Source organism: Pelophylax lessonae (assembly GCF_965119305.1).
Source record: "Pelophylax lessonae genome assembly, chromosome: 1".
Lineage (NCBI taxonomy): Eukaryota > Metazoa > Chordata > Amphibia > Anura > Ranidae > Pelophylax > Pelophylax lessonae.
The window spans coordinates 499,059,100-499,081,903 of record NC_138768.1 but is presented as its reverse complement, the minus strand read 5'-3'; the positions used below and the strand labels follow the sequence as shown (position 1 = coordinate 499,081,903).

At 46.7% G+C, this 22,804-nt stretch overlaps 1 protein-coding gene across 2 annotated transcripts in view; it reads right to left on the bottom strand.

Moving 5' to 3' along the window:
* Positions 1-315: 315 nt before the first annotated feature.
* Positions 316-22,804, bottom strand: part of LOC309566127 (uncharacterized protein) — a 102,261-nt gene continuing 79,772 nt past the window's right edge. For both annotated transcript variants that reach the window (XM_082271183.1, XM_082271184.1), the window contains exon 3: positions 316-808. In XM_082271183.1, coding sequence (XP_082127309.1) covers positions 646-808 — 163 coding nt within the window. In that variant the 3' untranslated portion in view covers positions 316-645. The remainder of the gene's footprint in view (positions 809-22,804) is intronic.

The following is a 22,804-nucleotide window of genomic DNA, read 5'->3' as shown; positions in this document are numbered from 1 at the left end:
TCGTCATTCCACCCTGAATTCCAGGAATTTAAAAGCATGACATGTTCGATATCTATTTACTCAGTTTAACATCATCCTTCATATTATACAAAAAATTGGGCTAACTTAACTTTTTTTTTTTAATTCATGAAAGTGTATTTTTTCCCAAAAAAATGTGTTTGAAAGACCACTGCGCAAATACAGTGTGACATAAAATATTGCAATTACTGCCATTTTATTCTCTAGGGTTTCTGCTTAAAAAAAAAAAAAAATATATATATATATATATATATATATATATATATATATATATATAATGTTTGGTGGATCTAGCAAAAAATACAAATTTTAACTTGTAAGCAACAAGTGTCAGAAAATGGCTTAGTCTCCAAGTGGTTAATCCTACTCCTCTGCACACCAGTAGATTTACAGAAGCAAATTGTCAGCTCATCTGATAACTTATCTTCATGTCTAATATTCACTCTTTAAAATATCCTCTCACAAATATGAAATAGGAACAAATATAAAACCACTGATGACAACATAAAAAAATAAAAAAAATAAACATGTTTAGTCTTGTAACTCATTGGATCAAAAATAATGCAGGGACAACATGCTGACATGATTCCTCCAAAAGCCGTCAAAATTTGATAGATGGAATACTTTTCAGTGATCAGGTAAAATATACACATCATCATCTTCTTTGTTTATACCAGTGTCACCACGATTGCAATAGTTGTAATATACTCCTTGCGTGTTGCTGTATATTGGTTGATTGCCCTCACAGACATCACTCTCTAAATAGGGGTCTTCTTCCATGGTTTGTTTACTGTGGACAGAAAGAATAAATAATGGTCACACTGCTATAAACGAACCTTGCAGTTCAAAATGAAATGGCTCAAACACATATTTACATTTACTATCCTATCTTTTTTGTAAACCTAAGGAGAACTCGAAAGAGTTGTACTATTGTGTGATTCTGTAGTAGCTTACATTGCAGACAGAAACTTTAGTCTTTAACTACAACGTTGTCACAAACTGAATTTTTTTCATACAGTATGTATTTAATATCTGATCCTTTAATACCCTCAGTACAATAATTAAACATGCAGCTCACAGTTCCAATGTAATCCCTTGCCTTAAGGGATTTTAGTTAAGTCAAGAACTAAAAATTGTGACTTAGAACGCTTTCAGCAAGTACAGAAAAACCTGTTGTTCGTGACAGAAATGCAGTTCCTTATCGCCTTCTGTCAAATAAAAAGGAACAATCTTATCTTCTATCTGTAAACTAGTAATCTGCCCATCTCCCTTGCAGAGGAGATGAACAAAGACAGATATGTTTGAAGTCCAGTCTGGGTAAAAAGACTGAAAACATGAAGCCACCTCATCTAAGCACTGATAAACTGCAATATATAAACATTTTTAACTTTGATTTGTTTGATACACTTCAGCGAGAATACATATACTTCAGCCCACAAACAGTTTTACGGCTTACGTATACAGGGCGGTTGAAAACGTATTCTGAAAGCTGGAAACCAAAGGTGAAAAATTTCAGTTTTACAGCTTTTACATACCGTATTTATGTAAGTTTAGCAGTAGTTATGAGCATTTGAGGTTAGAAGTGTTTTTTAACCACTTAACGTCTAGCCACGTAGACCTACGTCGGCTGACTTTAAGGGGTTATACCGGGATGATGCCTCTAGCTAGAGACACCATCCCGGTACCGTTGTTTGAAGCCGACGGTCGGCTTTCCGTCGGTAACGACCGATGCGGCTCGGGAGCCGCTCGATCGTTACCCGGGGGGCGGGAGGGGACGTCCCCCCCCCTCCCGCCGCCTTCCGTGGCTTTGCTCGGGGCTCCCGTCCCACCGGGAGCCCCGAGCAACCAGCCGGCACGTCCGCCGGCTGGATGGAGTCCCGATGAATGCCGGAAACGGCATAGATCGGGTCTCCGATGACTTAACCCGGAGGCGGCGTCCATGACGTCACTTCCGGCTTACTGTGCTGCAAAAGGCGGCAGATTTAAAAAACGGCTGTATGCAAAAATGCCGTTTTCGGCGTTTTGCATACAGGGAAGTGTAGTGGAGGGGTTTGGGGTCTTTTAGACCCTCGATCCCTCCATAAAGAGTACCTGTCACTGCATATTGGTGTCACAAGGGATGTTTACACTGCTTGTGACAGCAATAAAAGTGATCAGATTTTTTTTTTAAAAAAAAACCTGTAATAAAGTTAAAAAAAAAGAAAAAATAAATAGGAAAAAAAAATTAATTTAGCCGCCCCCGTCACCGTTAGCTCGCGCACAAGAAAAAACGTATAAGCAAGTCGAGCCGCGAATGAAATCGCTGTTCAAACCACACATGTGAGGTATCGCCGCGATCGCCAGAGCGTGGGCAATAATTAAAAAAAAAAGAGCTACACTCTAACTCTGAACTGGTAACCGTTAAATAAATTTTAAGCGTCGCAGATTGAGATCTCTATTGACCGTAGTTTGTCGCCATCCCACGGGGGGGCGCAATTTTAAACCGTAACATGTTGGGTATCTATTTACTCGGCGTGACATCATCATTCACAATATACAAAAAAATGGGCTAACTTTACTGTTTAGTATTTTTTAAATGCAGTGAAATGTGATTTTTCTAATTTTTTCCAAAAAAATGGCGTTTTAAAGACCGCTGCGCAAATACCGCGTGACAAAAAATTTTGCAATGACCGACATTTTATTCTCCAGAGTCTTTGCTAAAAAAATATATATATATATAATGTTTGGGGGTTTTAAGTAGTTTTCTAGCAAAAAATACTGGTTTTAACTTGTGAACAAAAAATGTCAAAAATAGGCTTAGTGGTAAAGTGGTTAAAGATAACCTCATGAGACCCTCACAAATGCCCACAATGCATGAAAAACAAGAAATTTATGGTATAAACTATTTCAGCCATTCTGTAAGAAAAGAGAGAGCAGTGTGCTTGTAAATAGCTGTCTTATTTTGTATGTTTTCACTATGGATCCCATCATGAGCATGTGTGAGGAAATGCTCCTTATGTTACTGTTCCTGAGGCTCCAAAGACATAGAAAATTGCATGAGAGGACCAGAGTACTGGACTCATCCACTTGATGCAGACAAAAGCATGTGGTGAAATTTGTTGTTTCAACATTTGTATATGTTCAAAAATGATCAGAAATGTTTTCCCCAAATGTAAGCGTGGTTTACCGTGGTTGCAAGCATTTTTCATTTGAAATGCCGGTAAATTGCAGACCTAAACACGATTTTTCTGCTTTCAAAAAATGTGTGTAACCTCAACTACCTCTAAACTACTATCAATGACTGAATTTGCGTGTACACATCGCAAACCGGAAGTGACGGCACGGGCCGCGGCCGCAGAGGGAGGAAGTGGAAGGAAGGTGAGTATATTTTCTTCTATAATAAGGTAAGTGACCAAAAAAAAAAAAAAAATCACCATTATCCATTTCTTTTTCAGGTTTCCCTTAGCAAGTGGATGGCCCAAAATCGATTTTGAGGCCGGAACTCCGCTTTAATGTCTAAACCGCTAGCAACAAAAGTGAGTACACTACTAAGTTAAAATGTCCAAATTGGGCCCAAAGTATCAATATTTTGTGTGGCCACCATTATTTTCCAGCACTGCCTTAACCCTCTTGGTCATGGAGTTCACCAGAGCTTCACAGGTTGCCACTGGAGTCCTCTTCCACTCCTCCATGACGACATCAGGGAGCTGGTGGATGTTAGAGACTTTGCGCTCCTCCTCCTTCCATTTGAGGATGCCCCGCCACGGATACTCAATAGGGTTTAGGTCTGGAGACATGCTTGGCCAGTCCATCACCTTTACCCTCAGCTTCTTTTGCAAGGAAGTGGTCATCTTGGAGGTGTGTTTGGGGTCATTATCATGTTGGAATACTGACCTGCAGGCCCAGTCTCCAAAGGGAGGGGATCATGCTCTGCTTCAGTATATCACAGTACATGTTGGCATTCATGGTTACCTCAATGAACTGTAGCTTCCCCAGTGCCGGTAGCACTCATGCAGCCCCAGACCATGACACTCCCACCACCATGCTTGACTGTAGGCAAGACACATTTGTCTTTGTACTCCTCACCTGGTTGCCACCACACATGCTTGACACCATCTGAACCAAATAAGTTTATATTGATTTCATCAGACCACAGAACAAGGTTTCAGTAAACCTTGTCCTTAGTCTGCTCATCGTCAGCATGTGGGCTTTCTTGTGCATGTTGTCCTGTTAAAGCTCTGTATGGTCTTTGCTACTGTGCTTCAGCTCAGTTTTAGGGTCTTGGCAATTTTCTTATAGCCTAGCCATCTTTATGTAGAGCAACAATTCTTTTTTTTTAGATCCTCAGAGAGCTCTTTGCCATGAGGTGCCATGTTGAACTTCCAGTGACCAGTATGAGAGAGTGAGAGCGATAACACCAAATTTAACACACCTGCTCCCCATTCACACCTGAGACATTGTAACACTAATGAGTCACACGAGGGAGGTAAAATGGCTAATTGGGCCCAATTAGGACATTTTCACTTAGGGGTGTACTCATTTTGTTGCCAGCAGTTTAGACATTAATGGCTGTGTTGAGTTATTTTGAGGGGACAAGCTGTACACTCACTACTTTACATTGTAGCAAAGTGTCATTTCTTCTGTGTTGTCACATAAAAAAATATAATCAAATATTTACAAAAATGTGACAGGTGTACTCACTTTTGTGAGATACTGTAGGTTTAACACAATAACGCTTAACATTTTCGCCTATTAACCAGCTCTCTTTCATGTTCACACTTTATATTTCAGAGTGATTTTTACATTTCTGCTTTTTGCCTGTTTGTTTGGAGGCAACATTATTTAGGGTAAGGAAGAGAAAATGTGCAATATCGCCTTGCAAAAAAAATGTATTTTCTATGAGACTCACAGTATACATAAAAAAGACCAGTATCAGTTTTAAAATACGTATTATCTAAGGTGCATATTCACAATGCAGCCAATTAGGCCTGCGGAATATAATCGGCGAATCAATGCATCGCGATGCGACCCTTCGCGATTCTGCATCGATTCGGGGGGGACGGCAACATCGATTAGGAAATTACATCATCCAAGTCGCGCCATGCCCTCCCGCGCCTGGGAGAAAAAAAGGCAAAGAACACAGCTGATTGGTGGATAAGTCTGTGTCAGTGGGGGAAGGGGGGTCTCTGTCAGTGTCAGTGGGGGTCTCTGTCAGTGTCAGCTGTGGGGGGGGGGTCTCTGTCAGTGTCAGCTGTGGGGGAAGAGGGGTCTGTGTCAGTGTCAGCTGTGGGGGAAGGGGGGGTCTGTGTCAGTAAGGGGGGGTCTGTGTCTGTGTCAGCTGTGGGGGAAGGGGGGGGTCTGTGTCAGTGTCAGCTGTGGAGGATGAGGGGTCTCTGTCACTGTGCTGTGGGGAAAGGGGTTTCTCTGACAGTGTCAGCTCAGCTGTGGGGGAAGGTGTGGAGGGGAGGGAGGTCTCTCTCAGTGTCAGGCAGCTGTGGGGCAAGGGGGGTCTCTGGCTCAGTGCATTCATAAAAGGGACTGACAGACAGACAGACAGTAATATTTTATGAAATATGTTGTTTGCTTGTTGCGGCTTAGTTTACAAGTGCATTTTTTTTTTTTTTTAACACTGACAGAATTTGGCAACTTACGTCATCTGTCTCCGTCACATACATGGTAATATGGTAATGGCAGAAGGAGAAAAAGAACGAGAGATAAAAAATGCACCTAGCGTTTTAAAAGCAAACATCTGGGCACATTTCGGATTTTACGAACAAACAGGGAAGCGCGAGTTGGACAAGACACATGCTGTGTGTAAAGCCTGTCACACAAAAATTAAATACCTAGGCAATACTACGAACTTGAGAAACCATGTTAGCCGTTTTCACTCTGAGTTAGTAACACCTGTCGCCACCAGCAGTGCCACTGCCAAGGAAAGACTAGACCCAGATCAGCCAAGAATTTATGCCATACTGTCAACTTATCCGCCCAACTCTAAAAAAGGGAAGAAACTAACCAAAGCTGTGGCAGCTTTCATCGCCAAGGGCCTACGGCCTTACTCTGTTGTGGACGACCCCGGGTTTCGCTACCTTTTGAAGACGCTAGAGCCACATTATAAGATCCCGTCACACAGTCACTTTACAGAAAATGTTATACCTGCACTCTACCACGACACCAAAGCTCAGGTACTTGCGTCAATGAACCAAGCCAGTCGAGTCGCAATAACGTGTGATTCATGGACTTCAGTCACGACGGAGTCCTATGTAACAATAACAGCACATTACATTACTAAGGACTGGCAGGTCTTGTCACATGTGTTGCAAACGAGAGCAATTTATGAGTCTCACACGGGTGCTCATCTGGCAGAGCTACTGTCTCATGTCGTGGAAGAATGGCAGCTGTCTGATAAATCTGTAGTGCTTGTGACCGACAACGTGGCAAACATGATAGTTGCAGCTCAAGTTGGTAAATTTCCTCATGTTAAATGTTTCGCCCATACACTCAATTTTGCATGTCAGCGGGCACTGAAAGGGGTCACGCTCTCCAGGCTTCTCGGCAGAGTGCAACGAATATCACATTCTTTTACCACAGCACTAGAGCAAGCTACTGTCTAAAAGAGAAACAGAAATGTCTGGGCCTGAAGAATCATAAGCTAATAACTGATGTGCCAACAAGATGGAACAGCACATATGACATGGTCGAGAGGTTCTTAGAACAACAACCTGCAGTTTGTGCCACCTTGCTGTCTCCAGAAGTCAGAAAAGAGGCTGATCTCTGCACTCTCAATGAAACAGATGTGTCAAATGCAGAGGACGCTGTGAGTGCATTAAAGCCAATGGAGGATGCAACCTTGCTGATGTCAGAAGAGCGCAACCCAACAGTTTCTCTCATTGCCCCTCTAAATGCACAACTGCTCCAGAGCATGACAGACACCATGGGAGACACACCCTTGACCCATGAGATCAAGAATGCCATCAAAACAGGTCTCCTGAAGAGGTACCGCACTGAGGCAGAGAAGAATATCTTTCATACAGCCTCTGCACTGGATCCTCACTTTAAAGGACGTCCTTTGACAAAGTCGGAAATGACGAAACGCATCAGAGCGTGAACCTACGGCGACCGGAAGTATGCGGGTGACACGAGCGGAGCTCTGGAAGGGACCCAACACCGACGTGGAGTGGGTGAGAGGAACTGTCAGAGTACCATTTTTTGCAATACTGCCTGTTTATTTATGTTGCTTGTGAGTGCCTTTTCATATGGTGTGGTGTAGGGTTGAGCGGACACCTAGATGTCCGTGTTCGACGGGTTCGGCCGAACTTTAAAAAAAAGTCCGGGTCCGTGTCCCGGACTTTTACCGAACTTTTCCCGGACACCGAACCCCATTGAAGTCAATGGGGACCCGAACTTTAAGGCACTAAAACGGCTCTAAAACACCAATGGAAAGGGCTAGAGTGCTGCAAATGGCAGCAAAACGTAGTTAAGAGCATGGCAAGTGCTCTGCAAACAAATGTGGATAGGGAAATAACTTAAAACAACAAAAAAAAAACAGAAAAATAAAACAATGTTCTTCATCTCTGAAGGACGAGGCCCATAAGGAGTAGGAGGGAGGTTGAGGTGGTGGTGGATGTGGCATAGGCGTGCGCACAGGGTGTGCCTGGTGTACCTGGGCACACCCTAATCACCTAGGGCACATAGCATTATCGCTCTGTTTGCCAGTGAGGAGATGGGAAAGATCTCCCTCACACCTGCTCTGCTCTATTTCTCTTTGCCAGCAGGGAGAGTAATGTATCCGGGCCATGTACATGTAGGCAAACACATGCATGTGTATTTCAACTTTGGGGTGCACACCCTAATGCAATAGGCTGCGCACACCTATGGGCGGTGTAGGTGGAAGCGGCGGTGGAGGAGGACCAGGGCCGGATTAAGAGCATCATGGTCTTGGTGCTGAGGATTTTGAAGGGCCTTAAGGGCCGTGCCTTGGCATGCACCCAGAGGAGGAAGGGTGCAGCCATGCATGCCTAATTCAACATGGGATGCTGTCTCTGAAGCCCATAAACACATCCATGCATCGGCAACTGTCCCTCCTTGTCCGGCCTTCGCGCTGTGTGGGGAGGTTCTGAGGGTGCTGCCTGGGGAAGCGAGCATAGAAGCCAGACTTCTGTGTTTACAAGTGACAGAAGAGCGGTCACAGTGAATATGGCCAACCCGGGGCCTATATAAAAGGTAGGGGCCTGCATGGAGCTGCAGCTCCAATAGCCCCTACGTTAATCTGGCCCTGAGGAGGAGGACGAGGTAGCCAACACTGCTTCTTTTCACAAATTTTAAATGAGGGTACACCCCAAAAGAGTGAGAAAGAGCAAAAATGGAACAATGGCTGGGTAAGGTCGGTATCCATTGCTATTCTGCACAAGGTACGGAAAAGTCCCGTGGGATCCATGCCTGGTTCATTTTAATGAACGTGAGCTTGTCCACATTGTCTCTGGACAGGCGGCTGCGCTTGTCTGTTATAACACCCCCAGCCGTGCTAAATACCCGTTCAGATAATACACTGGCTGCAGGGCACGCCAGCACCTCCAAGGCGTAAAGGGCAAGCTCAGGCCATGTGCCCAATTTGGAGACCCAGAAGTTGAAGGGGGCAGACCCCTCATTCACTACATGTAGGCGTGTGCACACATACTGCTCCAGCATGTTGGTAAAATGCTGCCTCCTGCTAAGACGTTCCATCTGAGCTGCTGGTGCTGCTGTTTGTTGTGGCGTGCTGACAAAGCTTTTCCACATTTCGGCCATGCTAACCCTGCCTTCTGAGGTGCTGGCGTTGCCCTGGTTGAGTTGGCGACCTCCTCCTCCTCTGCCTTGTGCTTCCACTGTGGCCCCGCTGTCAGATGGGAATGCCAGCAGCATCGCGTCTACCAGCGTGCGCTTGTACTCGCGCATCTTGCGATCGCACTCCAGTGAGTGAATTAAGGACGGTACGTTGTCCTTGTAACGGGGATCCAGCAGCGTGGCCACCCAGTAATCAGCACAAGTTAGAATGTGGGCAACTCGGCGGTCGTTGTGGAGACACTGCAGCATGTAATCGCTCATGTGTGCCAGGCTGCCCAGAGGCGACGAAAGGCTGTCCTCTGTGGGAGGTGTATCGTCCGTGTCCTCTGTATCCCCCCAGCCACGCACCAGTGATGGCCATGAGCTGGCCTGGGTGCCACCCTGCTGTGAACATGGTTCCATCTCCTCCTCCAGCTCCTCCTCCTCCTCATCCTCCTCATCCTCCAGAACTGTGCCCCTGCTGGACAATTGTGTCCCTGGCGTTTGTGTGTGCAGGAACCCACCCTCGGAGCCCCTTGCGAATGACTGCCCTGAAAGCCTTTGAAATGTTACCTCTTCATCCTCCTCCTCCTCCTCCTCATCCTGTGCCACATCCTCTTCCATCATCGCCCGAATTGTTTTTTCAAGGAGGCATAGAAGTGGGATAGTTAAGCTGAGAACGGCGTCATTGCCACTGGCCATGTTGGTGGAGTACTCAAAACAGCGCAACAAGGCACACAGGTCTCGCATGGAGGCCCAGTTATTGGTGGTGAAGTGGTGCTGTTCCGCAGAGCGACTCACGCGTGCGTGCTGCAGCTGAAACTCCACTATGGCCTGCTGCTGCTCGCACAGTCTTTCCAGCATGTGCAAGGTGGAGTTCCACCTTGTGGGCACGTCACATATGAGGCGGTGAGCGGGAAGGCCGAAGTTACGCTGCAGCGCTGCCAGGCGAGCAGCAGCAGGGTGAGAACGCCGAAAGTGCGCACAAACGGCCCGCACTTTCTGCAGCAGCTCTGACATATCGGGGTAGTTTTTAGGGAACCTCTGCACCACCAAATTCAGCACATGCGCCAGGCAAGGGATGTGCGTCAAACCGGCTAGGCCCAGAGCTGCTATGAGATTTCTCCCGTTATCGCACACCACCAGGCCGGGCTTGAGGCTCGCTGGCAGCAACCACTCTTTTGTTTGCTGTTCCATGCTCCTCCACAACTCCTGCGCGGTGTGTGGTTTGTCCCCCAAACAGGCAAGTTGTAAAACTGCCTGCTGTCGTTTACCCCTGGCCGTGCTGAAGTTGGTGGTGAAGGTGTTACGCTGTCCGGATGAGGAGGCGGTAGAGGATGAGGAAGCGGAGTAGGAGGAGTTAGGAACAGGAGGCAAACTGAAGCGCCCTGCAATCCTCGGTGGTGGAAGGACATGCGCCAAATTGCTATCCGCCTCAGGCCCATCCGCCACTGCATTTACCCAGTGTGCCGTTAGGGAGATATAACGCCCCTGACCGTGCTTACTGGTCCACGTATCGGTAGTTAGGTGGACCTTGGCACAGATGGCGTTGCGCAGTGCACACCTGATTTTTTCCCCCACTTGGTTGTGTAGGGAAGGGATGGCTTGCCTGGAAAAGTAGTGGCGGCTGGGCACGACGTACTGTGGGACAGCCACCAACATAAGGTTTTTAAAACTGTGCGTCTCCACCAGACGGAATGACAGCATTTCAAAGGCCAATAATTTTGAAATGCTGGCATTCAGGGCCAGGGATCGCGGGTGGGTAGGGGGGTACTTCCTCTTCCTCTCAAGTGTTTGGGAGATGGAAATCTGAACGCTTCCACGGGACATTGTGGAGATGGTTGTTGGTGACCCAGTTGGTGGTGTTGCTGACAGATCGTCTGTTTGCGGGGTGGCAGGTGCCGGTATCACTACAGATGTGGCTGGAGCGGCCGGGACTGCAGCAGAAGAGGAAGCAGGATGAGCCAGAGACGTTTCTTGGTTTTGAAGGTGTGTACTCCACTGCAGCTCGTGCTTTGCACTTAGATGCCTGATCATGCAGGTTGTGCTCAGGTTGAGAAGGTTTATGCCTCGCTTCAAGCTCTGATTGCACAGGGTGCAAACCACTCGTGTCCTGTCATCAGCACATTTTCTAAAGAACTTCCACGCTAGAGAACTCCTTTGAGCTGACTTTGGTGCGCTCGTTCCCTTGCTGCGTTGGGCAGTAGCGGGCGTAGTGTCTAGGGCACGGCCGCTCCGCTTCTGCACCCTGCTCCCTCTTCTGCTGTGCTGGTGGCTCTGTGCGACCACCGCCTCTTCCTCCAAACTACTCAGGTCACCTGCATGACGTTCATTCCATGTGGGGTCGAGGACCTCATCGTCCTCCACATCATCTTCCACCCAGTCTTCACCCCTGCCCTCCTTGTCGGTCTCCACAATGCTGAACGCCGCAGCAGTTGGCACCTGCGTTTCGTCATCATCGGAGACGTGCTGCGATGATCCTTGCATGTACTCATCTTGAGAAATAAGTGGTTGGGCATCGCTGCACTCAATCTCTTCCACTTCTGGGGCAGGGCTAGGTGGATGGCCCTGGGAAACCCTGCTGACAGAGTCATCAAAAAGAAGAAGAGACTGCTGTATGGCTTGGGGCTCAGACTGCTTGCCTGATTTGCAAGGGGGTGAGGTGAAAGACGGTTGGACATCGGCTGCAGGTGCCAACTGTGACCTTTCTGCAGTAGACTGGGTGGGAGACAATGTGAAGGAACTGGAGGCACTGTCAGCAGCAAACCAATCTACTATCGCCTCCACTTGTTCTGGCCTCATCACTTCTAGGGGCGTATGATGCCCTACCAAATACTGATGCAGGTTCTGTCGCCTACTCACACTTGAGGAAGGTGTTTCACTTGTGCGTGTAGCTGGCACAGATCGACCACGTCCTCTCCTTGCAACAGGAGCTCTAGCAGCAGCACCACCACGACCCAGGCCACGGCCCCTATTTGACGCTCTCCTCATATTTCTGAAATTTAAGATCTTGCCCTAGAAAGGTCTTTATTGAATAGCGGAACAAAAGAACAACAGTATCGCACGGGTGTATCTCACAGTCAAATATGCAAACTATGCCGCAATTTAATGTTTTTTACACCAAAAGGGTGTGTATTGAATAGCGGAATAGGATAAAAAACTGTGTATCTCACACGTACAAACACAGACTAGGCCCGAATAAATTTTTTCCTACCCTAAAGGGAGGATGAGGAAGAGGAGTATGGAACAGGCAGCACCCTCAAATCTTCAGAAGTATGAGATGAACCCCAAAAACTTGGAAAGGTGGATCTCACACGTACCGACACAGACTATTCCGCAATTTAATTGAGCCCCAAAGGTTTTTATTGAATAGCGGAATAGGAAATATGATAAAAAAAAAGTGTATGTTTTTCACACGTACAGAAGCACACTAGGCCCCAATTACTATTGTTTGTACACCTAAAAGGATGGATGAGGAGGAGGAGGAGGAGGAGTATAGAACAGGCAGCACCCTCAAAGCTTCAGAAGTATGAGATGAACCCCAAAAACTTGGAAAGGTGGATCTCACACGTACCGACACAGACTATTCCGCAATTTAATTGAGCCCCAAAGGTTTTTATTGAATAGCGGAATAGGAAATATGATCAAAAAAAAGTGTATGTTTTTCACACGTACAGAAGCACACTAGGCCCCAATTACTATTGTTTGTACACCTAAAAGGATGGATGAGGAGGAGGAGGAGTATAGAACAGGCAGCACCCTCAAAGCTTCAGAAGTATGAGATGAACCCCAAAAACTTGGAAAGGTGGATCTCACACGTACCGACACAGACTATTCCGCAATTTAATTGAGCCCCAAAGGTTTTTATTGAATAGCGGAATAGGAAATATGATCAAAAAAAAGTGTATGTTTTTCACACGTACAGAAGCACACTAGGCCCCAATTACTATTGTTTGTACACCTAAAAGGATGGATGAGGAAGAGGAGGAAGAGGAGTATAGAACAGGCAGCACCCTCAAAGCTTCAGAAGTATGAGATGAACCCCAAAAACTTGGAAAGGTGGATCTCACACGTACCGACACAGACTATTCCGCAATTTAATTGAGCCCCAAAGGTTTTTATTGAATAGCGGAATAGGAAATATGATCAAAAAAAAGTGTATGTTTTTCACACGTACAGAAGCACACTAGGCCCCAATTACTATTGTTTGTACACCTAAAAGGATGGATGAGGAGGAGGAGGAGGAGTATAGAACATGCAGCACCCTCAAAGCTTCAGAAGTATGAGATTGTGTTCACTGTACCCCACAAAGATTGTGTTCACTGTACCCCACAAAGATTGTGTTCACTGTACCCCACAAAGGTTTTGTTCACTGCACCCCACAAAGATTGTGTTCACTGCACTCCAAAAGGATTGTCTTCACTGCACCCCACAAAGATTGTGTTCACTGTACCCCACAAAGGTTTTGTTCACTGCACCCCACAAAGATTGTGTTCACTGTACCCCACAAAGGTTTTGTTCACTGCACCCCACAAAGATTGTGTTCACTGTACCCCCCAAAGATTTTGTTCACTGCACCCCACAAGGATTGTCTTCACTGCACCCCACAAGGATTGTCTTCACTGCACCCCACAAAGATTGTGTTCACTGTACCCCACAAAGATTTTGTTCACTGCACTCCAAAAGGATTGTCTTCACTGCACCCCACAAAGATTGTGTTCACTGTACCCCACAAAGGTTTTGTTCACTGCACCCCACAAAGATTGTGTTCACTGTACCCCACAAAGGTTTTGTTCACTGCACCCCACAAAGATTGTGTTCACTGTACCCCACAAAGGTTTTGTTCACTGCACCCCACAAAAATTGTGTTCACTGTACCCCCCAAAGATTTTGTTCACTGCACCCCACAAGGATTGTCTTCACAGCACCCCACAAGGATTGTCTTCACTGCACCCCACAAGGATTGTCTTCACTGCACCTCACAAAGATTGTGTTCACTGTACCCCACAAAGGTTGTGTTCACTGCACCCCACAAAGGTTTTGTTCACTGCACCCCACAAAGATTGTGTTCACTGCACCCCACACAGATTGTGTTCACTGTACCCCACAAAGGTTTTGTTCACTGCACCCCACAAAGATTGTGTTCACTGTACCCCACAAAGATTGTGTTCACTGTACCCCACAAAGGTTTTGTTCACTGCACCCCACAAAGATTGTGTTCACTGTACCCCACAAAGGTTGTGTTCACTGCACCCCACAAAGGTTTTGTTCACTGCACCCCACAAAGATTGTGTTCACTGCACCCCACAAAGATTGTGTTCACTGTACCCCACAAAGGTTTTGTTCACTGCACCCCACAAAGATTGTGTTCACTGTACCCCACAAAGGTTGTGTTCACTGCACCCCACAAAGGTTTTGTTCACTGCACCCCACAAAGGTTTTGTTCACTGTACCCCACAAAGGTTTTGTTCACTGCACCCCACAAAGATTGTGTTCACTGTACCCCACAAAGGTTTTGTTCACTGCACTCCACAAAGATTGTGTTCACTGTACCCCCCAAAGATTTTGTTCACTGCACCCCACAAGGATTGTCTTCACTGCACCCCACAAGGATTGTCTTCACTGCACCCCACAAAGATTGTGTTCACTGTACCCCACAAAGATTTTGTTCACTGCACCCCACAAAGATTGTGTTCACTGTACCCCACAAAGATTTTGTTCACTGCACTCCAAAAGGATTGTCTTCACTGCACCCCACAAAGATTGTCTTCACTGTACCCCATAAAGGTTTTGTTCACTGCACCCCACAAAGATTGTGTTCACTGTACCCCACAAAGGTTTTGTTCACTGCACCCCACAAAGATTGTGTTCACTGTACCCCACAAAGATTGTGTTCACTGTACCCCACAAAGGTTTTGTTCACTGCACCCCACAAGGATTGTCTTCACTGCACCCCACAAGGATTGTCTTCACTGCACCCCACAAAGATTGTGTTCACTGTACCCCACAAAGATTTTGTTCACTGCACCCACAAAGATTGTGTTCACTGTACCCCACAAAGATTTTATTCACTGCACTCCAAAAGGATTGTCTTCACTGCACCCCACAAAGATTGTGTTCACTGTACCCCACAAAGATTGTGTTCACTGCACCCCACAAAGATTGTGTTCACTGTACCCCACAAAGGTTTTGTTCACTGCACCCCACAAAGATTGTGTTCACTGTACCCCACAAAGATTTTGTTCACTGCACTCCAAAAGGATTGTCTTCACTGCACCCCACAAAGATTGTGTTCACTGTACCCCACAAAGATTGTGTTCACTGTACCCCACAAAGGTTTTGTTCACTGCACCCCACAAAGATTGTGTTCACTGTACCCCACAAAGGTTTTGTTCACTGCACCCCACAAAAATTGTGTTCACTGTACCCCCCAAAGATTTTGTTCACTGCACCCCACAAGGATTGTCTTCACTGCACCCCACAAGGATTGTCTTCACTGCACCTCACAAAGATTGTGTTCACTGTACCCCACAAAGGTTGTGTTCACTGCACCCCACAAAGGTTTTGTTCACTGCACCCCACAAAGATTGTGTTCACTGCACCCCACACAGATTGTGTTCACTGTACCCCACAAAGGTTTTGTTCACTGCACCCCACAAAGATTGTGTTCACTGTACCCCACAAAGATTGTGTTCACTGTACCCCACAAAGGTTTTGTTCACTGCACCCCACAAAGATTGTGTTCACTGTACCCCACAAAGGTTGTGTTCACTGCACCCCACAAAGGTTTTGTTCACTGCACCCCACAAAGATTGTGTTCACTGCACCCCTCAAAGATTGTGTTCACTGTACCCCACAAAGGTTTTGTTCACTGCACCCCACAAAGGTTGTGTTCACTGTACCCCACAAAGGTTGTGTTCACTGCACCCCACAAAGGTTTTGTTCACTGCACCCCACAAAGGTTTTGTTCACTGTACCCCACAAAGGTTTTGTTCACTGCACCCCACAAAGATTGTGTTCACTGTACCCCACAAAGGTTTTGTTCACTGCACTCCACAAAGATTGTGTTCACTGTACCCCCCAAAGATTTTGTTCACTGCACCCCACAAGGATTGTCTTCACTGCACCCCACAAGGATTGTCTTCACTGCACCCCACAAAGATTGTGTTCACTGTACCCCACAAAGATTTTGTTCACTGCACCCCACAAAGATTGTGTTCACTGTACCCCACAAAGATTTTGTTCACTGCACTCCAAAAGGATTGTCTTCACTGCACCCCACAAAGATTGTCTTCACTGTACCCCATAAAGGTTTTGTTCACTGCACCCCACAAAGATTGTGTTCACTGTACCCCACAAAGGTTTTGTTCACTGCACCCCACAAAGATTGTGTTCACTGTACCCCACAAAGATTGTGTTCACTGTACCCCACAAAGGTTTTGTTCACTGCACCCCACAAGGATTGTCTTCACTGCACCCCACAAGGATTGTCTTCACTGCACCCCACAAAGATTGTGTTCACTGTACCCCACAAAGATTTTGTTCACTGCACCCACAAAGATTGTGTTCGCTGTACCCCACAAAGATTTTATTCACTGCACTCCAAAAGGATTGTCTTCACTGCACCCCACAAAGATTGTGTTCACTGTACCCCACAAAGATTGTGTTCACTGCACCCCACAAAGATTGTGTTCACTGTACCCCACAAAGGTTTTGTTCACTGCACCCCACAAAGATTGTGTTCACTGTACCCCACAAAGGTTGTGTTCACTGCACCCCACAAAGGTTTTGTTCTCTGCACCCCACAAAGATTGTGTTCACTGCACCCCACAAAGATTGTGTTCACTGTACCTCACAAAGGTTTTGTTCACTGCACCCCACAAAGATTGTGTTCACTGTACCCCACAAAGATTGTGTTCACTGCACTCCAAAAGGATTGTCTTCACTGCACCCCACAAAGATTGTGTTCACTGTACCCCACAAAGGTTTTGTTCACTGCACCCCACAAAGATTGTGTTCACTGTACCCCACAAAGGTTTTGTTCACTGCACCCCACAAAGATTGTGTTCACTGTACCCCCCAAAGATTTTGTTCACTGCACCCCACAAGGATTGTCTTCACTGCACCCCACAAGGATTGTCTTCACTGCACCCCACAAAGATTGTGTTCACTGTACCCCCACAAAGGTTTTGTTCACTGCACCCCACAAAAATTTTGTTCACTGCACTCCAAAAGGATTGTGTTCACTGCACCCCAAAAAGATTGTGTTCACTGCAGCCCACACACAGAAAAATGGATGTGGATCACTGACACCTGCCTATCTCCTATCCCACACCACACAGCAATATCGATTGTAGTTTGTAGAACACAGTTTCCCTAAAATTCAGCAGACTCTGTCCCTAACAGGATTGAGAAGAGATCGTAGATCAGGAGAACTAAGTGCAGACCCCACCCCACACAGCAATATCGATTGTAGTTTGTAGAACACTCTGACCCTAAAATTCAGCAGCAGCCTCTCCCTAACAGGATTGAGAAGAGATCGTAGATCAGGATTGAGTGCAGACCCCACCCCCCACACAGCAATATCGATTGTAGTTTGCAGAAGACACTGACCCTATAATTCAGCAGACTCTATCCCTAAAATGCCTACAACTCGCCCTGCCTAAACACTCCGACCTGTCCCTCAATTCTATCCGGACACAAATGGTTTTTTCCTGCCTATCTTTCCCTAATCAGCAGCCAGCACGTTGATGTGTGCTCTGTCCCTGATCTAAGCAGCATAATGACGCCGCTGCGGCTGCCTCGAACTTATAAAGACTTGGTCACATGCTTCAGACGGCCAATCACAGCTACTGAGACATTTGCAGGCATGGCTGGGATGGCTTAAGGCACACCAGTTAAACGATTGTTGATTGGCTGTTGAAAGCCCGCCATGAAAAGAGCGCCAAAGCATGCAAAACCCGGAAATAAAACGACCGAACACGGATTTTTACCCGAATATACAGTAAAGTGTCCGTGTTCGTGTTCGGGTAACAAAAATCCAATTATTCGGTACGAACACGAATAATACAGTCCGTGTTCGCTCAACACTAGTGTGGTGTAAATAAATGATATTATTTCAAGACAATATCACACTAGTGCGGCCTTTTATCTCTCCCTTGTTGCCGGGCATATGTGAAAACGTGGTGCTGGTCGTGAGGACAAAGGAGGTATTCATATCCTAAAAGGGCCACCTGGTGATTATTTATCCACGCTGAGAGGAAAAGGGGAAAAGGAACTGAACCGTTGTGGATTTTAGTATACTTCCGTGTATTAGCCTGCCTATGAGAGTAGGGGAGCCATTATATCTGGTGAGTTTCCACCCTCACTTAATGTCATAGCGGTGATTCCTATTTGGGGTTCCTGGTTACACGGTGGTGTCCCCTGCTTGGTGTTTGGGCGAGCCATGGCTGTGTAAGATCTTCGGAAATGGCCCAAGATTTTCCTGGCCTACCGCAAGACGTCCTGGACCCCAGAGTATTTGCCAACTAATTCGCTGCACCACCAAGTTTAGGACGTGTGCCATGCATGGCACGTGTGTTATTTTGCCCTGTTTCAGCACTCTCAGCAGATTGGCACTGTTGTTGCACACCATGTTACCAACTGTCAAATTCAGCGGTGTCATCACTGATCTGCCTGTGAACGCAGAGCTGAAAGGAGTGCAGGACCAGTGTGGCTCTTGCCTTCCAGGCACAACAGACGCAGCACAGCATGGCAATGTCTCACCTGGCATGTGGAATAGGTTCTGGGGATCTTGGGCGGCGCAGTGGAAGAGACGGTAGCAGCGGAAGGGGAGGAGTCAGCTGAGGAGGAGAGGGAGGATGGAGGAGGAGGAGAAGAAGAGGCAGGCCTGCTTGCAATCCGTGGTGGTATAACTAAATCTACACGGGTGCCACAGGTTACATGCTTGACAGCCATCAGAAGGTTTACCCAGTGGGCAGTAAAAGTGATATACCTTCCCTGCCCGTGTTTGCTAGACCATGTGTCTGTGGTCAGATGTATCTTGGCACCAACACTGTGTGCCAGAGATATATTCACTTGCCACTGAACATGGCCATACAGCTCTGGAATGCCCTTCTGCGAGAAATATTTCCTGCCTGGAACCTTCCATTGTAGTGTTTTAATGGCCACAAATTTATGAAAGGCCTCCGAGTCCACCAGTTGATATGGCAGTAGTTGGCGGGCTATCAGTTCCGACAAGCCAGCAGTCAATTGTTGGGCAAGAGGGTTATCCGGCGTCATAATTTTTTTCCGCTCCAACATTTGGGCCACAGAAGCTTGCCTTTTTCTAGAACAACGTGACGACGGCATCATGGAAGGTGGAGTGGAGGACAATTGTGAGGAGAGGGTAGAAGGAGAAGGAGAAGAGGCTGCACTGTTAGAGCCTGGAGTGTGGTTTTGTGGGTTCTGACAGTGTTGCTCCCACTGGGCTCAGTGATGGGAGTTCAGGTGCCTTCTTAAGGCGGTCGTCCCTAGGTGAGTGTTGGGCTTACCGCGACTTATGCGTTGACTGCAAAGGCTGCAGATGGCAACATTATTATCAGCAACGGACACATTAAAAAAAGCCCAACCTGTGGAGCCATGTGCCGGCATCCTGGGAGTGCCAGATGTGACTGTACATGGTTGATGGCTCGCTCCTGATGCATTTGCAGTATGCTTTGTACCTCTTGTGCAATGCAAGTTCCGCCTGCCTCTCCTCCCTATCTGCTGGTCCGTCTCTCCCTCTGAACTCCCCTCCTCTTCCTCTCTTGTGGCCACCCACGTGACGTCCATAGACACGTCATCATCCACGTCACCTTCCCCACCACTAACATTCGAGATCTCGGAGTAGGCAGCAACAGCGGGGACCAACCTCCTTGGGCTGATCTGGGTACTGTCGTCAGACTGCTGAGTGGTGGCTGTTGCTACCTCCTCTTCCTGATCCGATGCCAACAATGGCTGCGCATCGCAAATGTCTTGTGATGAATCGGAAAATAATTCCAGTGACTCAAGCGGAGGGTATATGGTGGTGGTGGTGTTGGTGGTGGAGTCTTTGGGGGAGCACACAGCAGAGAATTAAGAGGGTGCAGATAGAGAGGATGAGGAGGGTGCAGAAGAGGAAGGCTGATTGAGCCACTCAACCAAGTCTGGTGCATCCTTTGATGTAATCGAACGCACTTTCTGAAACTTCACACTCCGGCCTACTGCTCCTGCCCTACCCCTACCACCCCTGCGGAAGGGCCTGCCTCTTCCTCTGCCTGTCATTTTTTAATGTGACAAAAGTCTCTAGAGTCTCTAGAGAATCACAGTATATCTGGAAAAAGGTATATAACACCCCGCTTCAATCTGTGGTAATGGGGGGCCACAGGTTTATCACAACAGTTCTACAAATAATTGGCCACTAACTGTTGTTACTGTGTGTAGCACAGTTAACACAGCAGAAGAGGCCAAATTTTTGCAGGACTAAAATACACTCTTAGAAAAGTATACTGTTAAATAACACCCCACTTCAATATGTGGTATTGGGTGGGCCACTGGTTTATCACACCAGTTGTTCAAAAAATTGGCCAGTGAGTTTGGCACTGTGTGTATCAGAGTTACCACAGCAAAAGAGGCAATATGGTTGCAGGACACAAATACACTTATGAAAGTATACTCAGATGACACCCCACTTCAATATGTGGTATTGGGGGGCCACTGGTTTATCACACCATTTGTTCAAAAAATTGGCCAGGTAGTTTGGCACTGTGTGTATCAGATTTACCACAGCAAAAGAGGCAATATGGTTGCTGGACATAAATACACTTATGAAAGTATACTCAGATGACACCCCACTTCAATATGTGGTATTGGGGGCCACTGATCTATCACACCAATTGTACAAAACATTGACCAGTGAGTTTGGCACTGTGTGTATCAGAGTTAACACAGCAAAAGAGGCAATATTGTTGCAGGACACAAATATACTTATGAAAGTATACTCAGATGACACCCCACTTCAATATGTGGTATTAAGGGGCCACTGGTTTATCACACCAGTTGTTCAAAACATTGGCCAGGGAGTTTGGCACTGTGTGTATCAGAGTTAACACAGCAAAAGAGGCAATATTGTTGCAGGACACAAATACACTTATGAAATTATACTCAGATAACACCCACTTCAATATGTGGTATTGGGGGGCCACTGATCTATCACACCAGTTGTACAAAAAAAATTGGCCAGTGAGTTTGCCATGTGTGTAGCAGAGTAAACGCAGCAAAAGAGGCAATATTGTTGCAGGACACAAATACACATACTCAGATAACACCCCGCTTCAATCTGTGGTATTGGGGGCCACAGTTTTATCACACCAGTTCTACAAATAATTGGCCAGTAACTGTTGTCACTGTGTGTAGCATGGTTAACGCAGCAGAAGAGGCCAAATTTTTGCAGGACTACAATACACTGTTATTAAAGTATACTGTTAAATAACATCCCACTTCAATATGTGGTATTGTGGGGTCACTGGTCTATCACACCAGTTATAATACATTAAAGTGCTTTTGTCACTGTTTGTAGTATTGCTGCAGCAACGCTCAACACACCAGTCACAATGCTGCACAGTACACAATACAAATCCACTATAATATGCTTTCTATATTACAAAGTATATTATATGTGTATTACACCCATATATAGTGCAGTGCACACCTATACCAAATAGCAGCCCTTAAAATGACTTTTGTGGATCTTAACAGAGCGATTTGTGTCGCTGCCGATCTGTCCCTGGTGCACACACAGCATACCTGTCCCTACACTGAAAAGAGACTGCAGACCAATACCAAATACCAGCCCTTAAAAGGACTTTTGTGGATCTTAACAGAGCGATTTGTGTCACTGCCGCTCTGTCCCTGATGAACACAGCTTACCTGTCCCTAAAATGAAAAGAGACTGTAGTAGACCTATACCAAATACCAGCCCTGAAAAGGACTTTTTTGGATCTTAACAGACCTATTTGTGTCACTGGCAATCTCTCCCTGATGAACACAGCAGACCTCTCCCTACGCTGACAAAAAGCAGAATGTGAAATGGCCGCCAGCTCTGGTCTATTTATAAGGTAGGGGGCATGTCCATGTGCTGAAATGTTTCAATTGGCTGTCCCGTTCCACCTGACGGCTGTGTCATGGGTCAAAGTTCTCCCCAATGTAAACTAATATGGCCGCCGCGAACATCGGCAAAAGTCCAACTTTTTGCGAACTTGCGAACAACCAAAATTTGCCGCGAGCCGACCGCCGGGCGAACCGCAAGGCCATCCCTAGTGTTCACCTTATTTAGTTTAGCCTGTTCAAATGGGGTCAGCAGTCCATTTACTGATTCATGCATTGTCTAACTTACTTTGTCAAAATATACCTATTTGATTTACCACCAGGTTGCTTGCATTACACAGGTGTGAGCAGCCTCCAACTTACAACGTGTGTCAGCAAAGACTGAGCAGCTTAGAGTCATGGCAGAACAGAGAACCCATCATCACCAACAGCTCCTGCGGGGTAATCGTTACAATGGGAACTCTGTCAACCTTCTTCTCTATCACCAGTACTTGTTTATTATTATCCAGTGGCGGCCCGTGCATAGGGGGCGCCAGGGCGCCGCCCCCCTACCCCTAAAAAAAGAAAAAAAAAAAAAAAACCAAAACGAACAAATAAAGTTGTTCAAAAAAAAAATTGGGTTCGCCGGCCTTGCCTGGAACTGGTGGCTGGGGGGGGGGGGTTACGTCCCAGAAGAGGCGCCGATTGGCTGCCTTCTGGGGGGTAGGGGGGTATCCTGGGCGCAAGTCTTTGCGGTTGGACACCCCCACTTTCTGATATCCTGGCTGTGATTGGTCCAGTCTACAGCCTGGACCAATCATCATCCAGGATATCGCTGACGTCGCAATGGGGGCGGTGCCGGTGCGTGAGTCAGTCACGCACCGTCACCGCCGCTCAGAGAAAAGGAGAGGCCGCCCGCCGG